The sequence below is a fragment of the Lissotriton vulgaris genome, chromosome 1_1, assembly GCF_964263255.1.
Source record: "Lissotriton vulgaris chromosome 1_1, aLisVul1.2, whole genome shotgun sequence".
Classification (NCBI taxonomy): Eukaryota; Metazoa; Chordata; class Amphibia; order Caudata; family Salamandridae; genus Lissotriton; species Lissotriton vulgaris.
In genome coordinates this window covers 814,360,328-814,372,655 of record NC_141685.1, presented here as the reverse complement: position 1 = coordinate 814,372,655, position 12,328 = coordinate 814,360,328, and the positions used below count along the sequence as shown (strand labels likewise).

At 39.6% G+C, this 12,328-nt stretch overlaps 1 protein-coding gene across 2 annotated transcripts in view; it reads right to left on the bottom strand.

Moving 5' to 3' along the window:
- The window catches only part of RO60 (Ro60, Y RNA binding protein), a 289,019-nt gene that overhangs the window by 83,911 nt on the left and 192,780 nt on the right, over positions 1-12,328 (bottom strand). For both annotated transcript variants that reach the window (XM_086957015.1, XM_086957008.1), the window contains exon 7: positions 5,777-5,890. In XM_086957015.1, the coding sequence (XP_086813141.1) occupies positions 5,777-5,890 (114 nt within the window). The remainder of the gene's footprint in view (positions 1-5,776; positions 5,891-12,328) is intronic.

Sequence of the window (12,328 nt, the reverse complement as noted above, 5' to 3'; positions counted from 1 at the left end):
TTCACTTGGAAATGTTTCCAAGTGTGGAGTTTTGGAACTTTTAAAAATTCCTCTAAAATCAGCCGAACTACGAATTCTGATTTACTCACCTGTTAGCAGGAGAGACCTCAGTGCTGCATCTTTTAGCCCACTACTGATCCTGAAAAGTAATTCTATTCGTAGTTACAGTAACTTGAATTTCCTTCCATAGGATATCATTGCCTGCGATATAAAATATATATAAATTAAAAAATATATACAATTTAAAAAAACTAATATTACAATTTCAATATTTTTTAAAACCATTTTTTCCAATTTATATTACAAATATGTAATGTAATTTAAAAAATAAAATATCTAAAAATAAAGTTTAAAAAATGTAGTAAATCAGTATAAAAAAATAACAACAATTAATACATTTAAAAATTGTCATTTACAAAACCTTCAAAATTCACTGAAAAAACCATAGGTTTCAGGCCGGATATAGTTAGGAATTAGCATTTAAAAACCCTTTGAAATTCACTGAAAAAACCATAGGTTTCAGGCCTGATATAGTTAGGAATTAGCATTTAAAAAACCTTTGAAATTCACTGAAAAAAACATAAGTTTCAGGCCTGATATAGTTAGGTATTAGCATTTAAAAAACCTTAGAAATTCACTGAAAAAAACATAGGTTTTAGGGGTGTTATAGTTAGCTGGACATTTCACTCATACAAAACCATTGAAATTCCTCCGATATAGTTAGTTGTACTAACTATATCTCGCGCACCCGCAATCCACTGCTGATGATGTTACATATTACATCATTCATGACATGGTCAGTGACATCACTGATGACATCTAAAATTACATCACTGATGACATCACTGATGACATCATCCACTCGACAATCACATACACCTCTTCATACACTAGTAAAATGTTTCATCACTCATTGTAAAATACCGAGTATCATAATTGAATCCATTGACCCAGCAATACAACTATCTAAAAACCCACTGAGTGATTCCTAGATGTATACACACATCTAATCACTTACCTGTAGATTCACTCATACATGCTGTCAATGAACAATAGAACACTATCAAAAATACTTATACACCTATATCGACATTACACACCAGCACACATCCTATTCACTTATGAAGTCATCCTACTCACTTATGCAAACAATGGATCATACTTACATACCTACTTAGCTACACACTTATACAAACACCACTTTATCTATTCATTTAGATAGTACCTCATACTTAGTGTATTATAAAATCACTATTACAAGTATACAGTTATCCATACAGTCACTCATACAATCATTGAGTCTTATGTATACTTATTTATATACAACTGACACATACACTGCCTTTTATTTTTCTACTTTGTTGGACATGTGCCATTGAGAAATATATTTGCTCATCACCACACCCATGAAGATATTCACTCACCCAAACAACTGGTAGAACATGTAGTTTTAACTTCATATACCTACTGAATCAACTATTCACACATCTTTGGGCAGTCACCCCCCCCCCCCCCCCCCCACCGAACCACACACACATTCACCCTCCCATACAAATACTCAGTTAACTAATTAATAACTGATATAGACTTTCACATAGCTAGTAACCAACTGGAGAACCAGTTTACGCAGCAACTGACAACGTCATACAGATATTCACACAGTTTAGTCACTATCCACTATATTTAGTGAGACACTATAAAATAGTCAAGTAAACAGTTAAATACACTGCTACTAAATCCTCCATCCAAATATTTATATTTATATATCCATTCATTCTTCAATGCAAATTGGTATATGTATAATACATATTTAAATAAGGAAGCAAACCACATTCACTGGATGATGTCATCAGTGATGTCATGTGAGATGTCACCAGTGATGTCACTGACCATGTCATGAATGATGTAATATGTGACATCATCAGCAGTGGATTGCGGGTGTGCGAGATATAGTTAGTACAACTAACTATATCTGAGGAATTTCAATGGTTTTGTACTAGTGAAATGTCCAGCTAACTATAACACCCCTAAAACCTATAGTTTTTTCAGTGAATTTCTAAGGTTTTTTAAATACTAATTTCTAACTATATCAGGCCTGAAACTTATGTTTTTTTCAGTGAATATATATAATATATATATATATATATATATATATATATATATATATATATATATATATATATATATATATATATATATATATATATATATATTCCCAAAACAACGGAGTTCCTCACGAGCACTCAGGTTAGCGATGCACAAAACACAATCCACTCGCCAATCCAAAGAAAATAGATTTATTAATTCATAAATCTATTTTCTTTGGATTGACGAGTGGATTGTGTTTTGTGCATCGCTAACCTGAGTGCTCATGAGGAACTCCGTTGTTTTGGGAATATTGAAAGTCCGGCTTGCTCCGCCAGTTCGAGCCACCCCCACTGAAGGCGAAGGGTTGCCAGCAGGAGCGTTTTTTTGTTCGAAATATATATATATATATATATATATATATATATATATATATATATATATATATATATATATATATATTCACTGAAAAAAACAAAGGTTAAAGTAACGTTATAGTTAGAGGAATTTCTAAGTGTGAACATTAACGTTTTGAAGAAAACAACCACAGAAATTCTCCAGTTACAGTCAGCAGTTATATTCAGCAATGCTAACTATAACCTGCGCCCGCTATGAACTGCTTATGTCCTCACATATGACATCACTCATGACATGTTCTATGACATCTCATGATACTCATGACATCACTGATGACATAACTAACAGTTGCGTGTAGAGTGACTGGCCTTTCTGCTGAAAACTCTCTCTGTAATGAAGGGTGTGCATAGTAGGGTAAGGAGAGGGACAGGCCTCTCCTTTCAGACCTCTCTCTCTGATGATGGGTGTGCGTAGTATGACTGCTCTCTTCTTTTAGACCTCTCTCAGATGATGGGTGTGCATAGTAGGATGTTTAGAGGGACTGGTCTCTAAGCTCAGACCCCTCTCTGTAATGATAGGTGTGTGTAGTAGGGTGTGGAGAGGGGCTGGGCTTTCTTTTTAGAACCCTCTCTCAGATGATGGTATCCGTAGTAGGGTTTGAGGAGAGACTGGCATTTTTGCTGAGACCTCTCTCTGTATTGATAAGTGTGCTTAGTAGGGTGTGGGGAGGTTGCAGACATCTCTGCTGAGACCTCTCTCTGTAATGATAAGTGCACGTAGTAGGGTGCGGACACGGACTGGGCTCTCAGACCTCTCTCTCTGATGACGGGTGTGAGTGGTAGGCTATTTGGATGAGCCTTATCTCTACTTACAACTCTTCTCAATCAATGAGCATAAATAGTAGAGTCTGTAGAGTCTGATAATTCCCATCTCCAGTAAGACTCCTTAATACAGTAACAAGTGTGCATAGCAGAGTGTATTCAAACATCACCTACTTTTCACAAACCTGCGCATGTCTTGCAAAGTCTCAACATTTAAAACAAAAAAAAGATTTAACCTTCTAATCATCACAGTACTTATCTCTTACACAACTCCTCTCAAAAACAAGGATGACTATATTGCGTGTATTGAGAACTCATCTACTCCATTTTACTATTATCGATCCAGCAAAAGTCCCGCAAGTTCGCAAAAATTAGTTGAAGACCATATACATTTATTTTCTTCATAGTACTTATCCCTTAGCACCTCCTCTCTAAATCTAGGGGGACAGAATGCCTTCCTGCTGCCCCTTTATATTCCTTTTTTACTTCATTTCCACAACACCTCCAATTTTTTACAGTAAACAGTAATGGCGGCCATTTCATTTCTAACATTTCAACAGCCAGCCAATCAGAAGGCTCGCTCTTGTGAGACTTGCAGAAGTCTCTCGCTCCTGCGAGAGCGTGAAGGCTAACGGGAAAAATTAGCCTCTCGACCAATAACAGGCCTCCATTTATGATTTCACGCTCTTGCAGGATGCCTGTGGGACTTTTACGAGCGCAACTGCCAAAACATACAATTATTTTTTGCCCTTAATATCTCAAAAACTACTGAACTGATTTACACCAAATCACAAAAAGCACAATCTGCGGACCAAGATCTAACTTCCTGACTAATTTGGTATAATTCAGTTCAATAGTTTTTTTATGTAGCCTTGTCTGAACAAGCCTATGAATGGGGATTTTGCATTTTGGGACCCCTTTTTTTTCTAATCCCCCCACAGGACGGATCAATCAGAAACTTTCCTGGAAGGTGCTGGGGGGATGAACTTTTATTTGGGAACATTTTGTGAAATCCCAGATGAAGCGCTTCACTTGCACCACAAGGTCAAGGACTCCAAAGATATGTGCTTTTACAAATGCTGTTTAATGGGATGACATGACGCATTTCGGCCAACACGGGTGGCCTTGCTCATATATATATAGCACAGTCAAAGGGTTAAAACACTTTAGCTAAAGTTGGGAGAGCTATCATTGGTTTGCTATATACTGTTATGTTATGTTATAGTATACATTGCTTCTAATGAAGTCATTGGAGTACTGATAATATTTATAAAATAATATTGATAAATACTGTTTTGTTTTTATTGCAGCCATTCACAGCCCCCATGGCCAGATTGATAATTTATAAATTCTTTCAATAATATAAAAAATTAATTGGTGCAGAGGGAAGCATGGGCATAACCACCTTTGTCACTTACATGACTGAAAACGAGTATTCCACTACTGATGTGCTTACTTTCGTCAGTGGGAATGTCTGTTTCAATGTTTTCCAAAATATACAAAGTATACAATGGAAAAAACTCTTATCAGTATATTTAAGAATACATGAATGGTTGGTAAAAAAAATTGCTAAATGTAATCTCTATGCCTCTTTAAGTTCAATGAGCGAAATACAAGAAGTTGCTGAAAGGCCAAAACATACAATGCTTTCTCCTCTGTAAAAAAACAAACACCGAACATTAATCGGAAACAAAAAGGAGTAAAGAAAGCCCAGAGAGCTAACATACCCGCTACTGGATTTACTCCTTACTTTAATGTAGTATAAAGACGGCTTAATTCGGGTACAAAATAAAGAACTTAATTTGTGGTGAATAGGGATAGGGGCTAGAAGTTGTACCACAGGCTTCTTGAATAAACAGTTGTGTATTTAAGTACCCCATCCAGCTCTGGAACCTCAAAATTATTCTTAAGGTCGCTTGGAGATATTTTTTTTCAGTTGAATGTCCTCCAGAGTATCGGCTGCTAAACTTCGTCTTTACATCTGGAATGGAAGAAATCCAATCGTCCCCTCTCACTTCTGTCTGTCTGTCTGTTTCTCAGCCTTGAATAGAACGTCCAGAGCATTCTTTTTGGCACTTCACCTAGTAAATGATTTCAATTTTCGTTATTATCTGGCTTTCTGGATCTTGCCATTTCAAAGATGGCTTCACCACTCTCCCACCACCTTTAAGGTGGAACGTGGTTCTGGTCAGTTAGGAACGTCAATAATCTGGATTCAAGAATAATATTGTAAAACACCAGAAACTTTAACATTTCAAGAACATTTTGAGCCTAGCCATTCCTTCTTCCATAATCGTTACTCATTAGATCTGGTTCAGTTACAGAATAAACTTATACTTCAAGATTTTTTTTCACCATTGTGCTGGACACTGTGAAAACGCTAATATCTATCTGGATATATAGATCATTTCATTTCCAGTTCGTAACTTTCCTCTTCACTTCCCTAAATTACGCGAGAACTATGATTACATGTATCTGTTGCATGCGAGTTGTTTCTAGATGCTAATACATACCGCTGCCATCTTCTCTAGGACTTGAGGTAAGGTCATGTGAGCATTCACAGTGCATGGAACCATTTCATGGGAAAAGGCAATCACGTGGGAGTCCTTCTCTGTGCGAGCAACAGCCTATAAACAAAGAAAGGTGTGTGACAAGTCAGGAAAAACAGAACAGATAAAATGGAAGAAAAAGTTACTAATCTGAAATACAGTAATCCAGTGTTGGTGTCGTTCACAGATTCACACGTTTGAATTATTCCCTGCCAATACCATGGGAATCGCCAGTAAAGTATGGACTACAGCTTTGTAAAAGAATGTATTTAGTGCAGAACAATGCAGTGCAGTGTCATTAGCAGCAAGCACATCCAACTCAATATGTGGTCCTTTACTGTAGTCAGTGATGTCGAAATGCTCAGACCACAGCTGTGAAACACACCTGTATTCGTATAATGAGCCTCCAAAAACGGGATGTGGGAATTTACTTTTCATCGTCTCGGTTCAGAGAAGGGATTGGGGTGCGGGAAGACATTCCGATAGCACAGAACACCTGTATCAGGCCTGTATATGGGTACTTTTGCTTTGTAAATAGACGGGTTCTTTATCGTGTTCATGCTGTTCAAATAGAATAAACATGGTTTTAAAAAAAAGTCTGTGACATGTGAATCTACCAACACGCCAACAATGATATAAATGTAGGTGGGGTAACTTCCGTGCCAAGCATGTAGTTTTCATAGTTTCACAAGCCTGAATTCAAATTACAAAGCAGTAAATAAAACAGAAAGTGGTAGGAGGCTCGCCTTTATGAGGCCACGTGGCTTTAGGCCATTCTTGCCACAGCAGATTTGCTCCTGGTCTGTACCATGCTTAGTTGAAGGTATAGGCCATGGACATGTTGCAGATAGGGCCATTTCTCAGAAAGTTATACCTACAAACATGCCTAGCATAGCTGAATCTCCTCTAGTGGATCGCACCTTCACACTTCGTGAGAGTGGTCTGTCTGCTTAGGAAGGATAGAGCTCTATCGAAGCATCTAAATATCTTCCAATTTGCTGGTTAGAAATAGGGAGCACTTAATGTGAATATCCAAATGAGACACATGACAACTGTCTAGGGGTGACCTCTTTGCCAAAGTGCAAGCAGCAATGTGTCCGGAGCACTTTGGCCAGACTGAATGCCAAGTGAGATGCCACATTTATGTGGGCCCACTAAGCCTTTTGTTTTCGGAGACAATCGACCAAAGAGGGGATTTGTTTCTGAAAAACTAAAAAGACAATGATTTCTCCCTGCCTTTGAGGGCCCACGCCTCAGAACCCTCCACTGGCTCCCGGTACACAAACGAAGCCTCTTTAGACTCATCACCCACATCTTCAAGGCCCTCCACAACATCGAACCCGCATACATCAACCACCGCCTGACTTTCCATCATCCCACCAGAGAGTTCTGCTCTGCCTCCCTCGCCCTGGCCCACATCCCCCCACATCCGCTAAAGTCTCTGTGGAAGTCGTTCCTTCTCCTACATATCCGCAAAGTCCTGGAACGACCTCCACCTGCGCACCTGCCCTTTACTCGTGAAATTCAGGAAAAGGCTCAAGACATGGCTCTTCTACCAAGGACGAGAGACCCAGCACCCGGGGACCCCCGGGGTGATTAGTCCTACTTTACAAGAACCACATGACTGATTGATTGTTTATTTTTTCTACCAAGGTCCACCATGTCCATATCCACCACGTGACACATGGGAGACCAGGGTAGGGAACATATGAATCGGGAAGACTTGAATGTTAACATAGATACCTGCTATTGGTGAGGGCCCCGGAACATGTATATACAATATATCAAACTGAGAGGAGGGTGAAGAGTTCAACATGACAAAATGCAGTATATTAACTCCAGTAAGCATATCTAGGCAAATAATCCACGTTTTTTAAAAACTGTTTGATATATAAATAAGTAAAGAATTCCTTTTTCAAGACTACATTACATCACCTAATAAACAGCCTCCTACCTAGGAACTCTAAACATAGAGGAAAAGAGCAGTCTAATAGGCCTGCATTGTACGATTTAAATCAGCACTCTGTCCCTTTAATGGTCTTGGGGCTTCTATAGCCCATAATGCCTTGTAGATGCAGTTGACTAAGAGTCAGTTCTTTTTGCCAGGGTGTGTGAGTAGAATTCTGGGTAGTATTCCCCCTACTTATGTCAAAAACTCATCTCAGAACTTGCAGCTCTTTTTTTTTTACTTTACTCAACATATGTTGGTGCTAGGTGGCATTTGGAGGTGTTTCCCATTATGTCCACCGTTTTACAGCACTATGCCTTCACTTTTCATGAAGTGTTTTTCAAGTGGAAAGTTAAAAGACAATGGACCATCACAAGTTCCGTCTGGTCTGTCTCCCAGCTGTGCCTTTATTCAGGGAGTGTAAATGTTACCAAAACATGTCCAGAAAATCTTTAAAAGATAGGAGTTACTAGGCTGCAAGTGAAGCTAGAAGACCACAGAACTAAAGAGAAGTCGAAATGTGACAAGATTTGGATTTTGGCCCGACTTCGCCTAAGTATTAGTGCAAATGATTTCCTACATGATCTCCATCGATGTCCTCACGGTCAGGAATCGCCCAAACGACTCGTACTCTGCAAAGGGAAAGTGGAATCTAGACAGGGAAAGGAGTAGAATCGTTTTTCATGAATCCCAGTGTATGGAGACAAGACCTGTGGCAGCCGGGTCACACTGGCAGGGTAGGACTAGGCACTCACGAAAGGTTGAAGTCTTTCCAGGTCCATATAAGCAGAGTCAGAAGGGAGTAACATTGCCTAGCAACATCGTATTGCAAGATTCCTGCTTTCGATAGTCTGCACTCAGCATTTGATGTCTTTCATGTTTGTTTAGTTTTCCCTTCTCTGTCCCCATGCGTTAGCGTGTTCTCTTCACCCCGAGTTTATGATTTTTCTCCAAACCTTTATTTGCTCCCCAGCAGGCAGTCTGTGCTTCTCCTGTGTGGGGTTCATATAACTTATACAGTACTATATACCTGTTTGATCAGTCATTGCGTTTCCTGGTTCCTTCCCACTCCTTGGTTCCCCTCCTGCTGAGACCTCTCTTGTTAAGCTGAGCCATTGACTTCAAGAACTTAGGTGTATTTCAGACCTTATGTAGCTGCTTGTATCTGTTTTCTCCCTCCCCTTCCCCTTCCCCACAGCATATTGTTCAAGAAACACCTACTCTGTGCTCTTTGGTTAAACCAATATGTAAGTTTCGGGACATGCATCTGAATACTCCGTTTGTTTTATGACACTAATATACACCCACATCTTTGACAGCCTCCCCCTGCAAGGATTTCACTTGTTGGTGACATCAACACATTCTATCACATGTTGATTCTCAGAGGAAAAAAGGTGGACATTCTGCTCAAACACCCTCAACCCAATGTTTCTATCGTTATGGAGCCTTTACAACCAAGAGCTTCCCCCAGACTTGTGTTGCCTCTCATACCAGGCACATTAGAGATTGTGGAAGAATTCATTTTAAGATCAGCATGGCGACATTATCCACACTATGCATGCTGAAAAAAGTACAAGTCTTCCCTCAAAGAATCCAATTTTTCTGAGGTCAGGACCCAAGCCAGATTCTGTCATTGTGTCTAACGTTTGCTGAAAGCATGCATTAGCATTGTAAATGGAGACTTCTATCTAATTAGGTTATCAATGCCATTATAGGCTCTGCAGAGCTAGAGGCTTCCAGTTATTGTCACAGCATAACCTTAAGACACTCTTTTTGGCTATGACTGGCTTTTTTACATCTAGGAGCCCTGCTGAAGATATTAAACTTTCATTACACAGGCAATGCTCTTCTCAGTCAACACATTGAAGATGACATGAAGAGTATGAAGAACAAAGCTAAGATTCTGAAAGTGTTATGTATTATTTTAGGACCCTATTGTAAGTTTCCCGATTCATGCCCTTATATAGGTATAAATCAACAAAACCTTATATAGGCATAGAATTCATAACCATATTTAGGTATAGCTCATGCAGTCCAAATACGGCATGGCTACTTCCACTAGTTCCCAAAATCCACAACGATTTCTTGGAAAACTCAGCTTCAGCAGCTAGGGACTTCCCCTTGCTTGAATATTGATTTGTCCAAGAACTCATGGAGTTTTCAATGAACTGAAACTCTGATGACTTTATTATGTCCAACTGTACGTCAAACTCGGCACCTTCACGGTAGAAATATGCCCACACTCGCCCAAGCAAACAGACGGTGGTTTGGAGCAGTTCGACTATTTACTTGCCCGACGCGCCCTGCTACAGCAAGTCCGAAGGAAGCCGACCCTCCAGCAGGCGCACTGAAAGAGACACGCTGTCTTTTCTCCTGCCGGGAAATCCAGCTCCAGTGTTTCCAAGCTACCCTTGCGGGTTGTTGGGAAATTGAGTCTCGAGACCGACCTTCTTCATTCTAAACTACGGTACGGAGCTGATTAGACCCTTAGAGAACTCTTGGATAGATTCTTGGCAAAAGAATACTACTTTTATGCTACACCTCACTTACTCCTTCCCTCGTACTAAGCTTAGGTTAGGTACACCGGGGTAGGCGTATTTTAGAAGGTAGAGCAACCTCCAGCAGAATATGTTTCTTTCGAGGACATTTGAAATTCCACTAACTTACCAAGAGCATCAGCTCTGGTTTAAAGGCGACCTACAACACCAAAATCACATTACCAGGCTCGGTCCACTAGGTAGACCAGGAGCTACATGGCCGGTACTAGCCAGCTATACACCACATCCTGGCATTAAACAAATGACAGGACCAGAACTGTTAGCTCAGCTAAAACAATAAATTAAAATACATAGACAATTGGTACAATATGTCATGCGGACTTTAACAGTCCAACCTGCTATAAGAATCCCACAGCACACCCCTTATCAGGGGAACACAAACAAAATCACACCACCGACTATACAGTCAGTAATCGGTAAGTTGCCCGCAAAAAGGGAACAAATTCCATTCTGGTTAGTCCAGACAATTACTCAAATAGAGGCAGTATTTCCCGATAGTACACCTCATGAGAAACACAGGATTCTAACAATCTGTTTACCAATGGGGATTGCACCACACGTAGAGGACTGTGACACTTGGGGTACAGTCTTTGCTTCAATCTACACAAAAACACATGGTGTCCTGTCTATGGCGGTAATACCAGACGTTCTGAGACAGATTCAAAATGAATACGGTCCAGAACCGGCCTTGAATCTAGGTATGAAATTACTGAAAGATTTCAAACAGGTCTCAGCTATCTTATTAGCTAGCATTAAAGGTGAAGCAGCATCAGTGGCAATCCGCCAAAAATTAAAAGAACTTGATGTTGCTGAGCAACCCTATGAACTTGCCAGAATTACTGAAAAATCCTATGAAGAATTAGGAAGAGATAGTTTGGGAGGGAAACCTGTAAAGCCTGAACTAACAGAAAATCCTGAAAAAGTTTTTATCAAAAACAATCTAACTACTCCTAAAAAGAAATGGGAAAATAGTAGACAATCACTACCTAAAGAGAAGCGCTCTCAGTCCAGAGGTAGATATCCTCAAAAGGAGCACTCTGAAAAGAGATATAACCTTAGAAATAGGGATAATATTAAAAAAAACTGATAGATATCAAGATACTGATACACGATCCTCTGGTACCTTTCAGACTTCCTCGCAGAAATCCGAAAGAAGAGGACGATCAGAACACAAGTAAGAACGCGTGAAGTCCAAAGACGATCAACACGTTCCAAATAATAAGAAAACTCAACTCTCCAAAAAGAAGATAGCAAGTATTAAAATCAGACATGCTGAGGATCTAGAGGACACAACTCAAGAATTGGGAGTGAGCCCAGACAATTCTGGACAGCGCAGCAGAGGTCACAGGATCCTGAAAGATCATCTGGAGACAGTGGATCTGAATGAATACATTCAGGTCGAAACTGCAGACACCAGGATTAGTGTACCCCATAAGTTATACGAATGAACACTCCAAATAGATGGGGATATAACTAGGAAGATAAAAGCACTCTTTCGGGAGGTTATGACATCCTTCTAGCTGAAAAAGACTGGCCACCTGAATTTGTCGGGGAGTGCCCACATGGTGAAGAGATCATTATGCCAGCCTTCTCTAATCATATTCCTATAAAAAAAATACACCTATGCCAGAAAATGGACTGTTGCCCAGGCTCCAGCATTATATAAAAATCATGTGGGATGGGATGAGGACTCTCCTCACCATAAAATTCAGTTAAAAAATCAACCAACTGCTCAGAGACAGTATCCAGTTAAGCAGGAAGCTAAAAAATAATTCAGGGAGATCTTAGATCAACTTGAATACCAAGGGGTGATTGAAACATGCACCTCGTCAATGAACAATCCTTTGTTTCCGGTCTCCAAACCAGACGAAACATACTGTCTAGTTTTGGATTACAGACATTTAAACTCTTGTTGCAAAACAAAATTCACATAGTGAAGCACTAATGAATAATATAGTTCGGAAGAAATATAAAACTACTTTAGATATTTCAAACGGTTTCTTCTGTTAA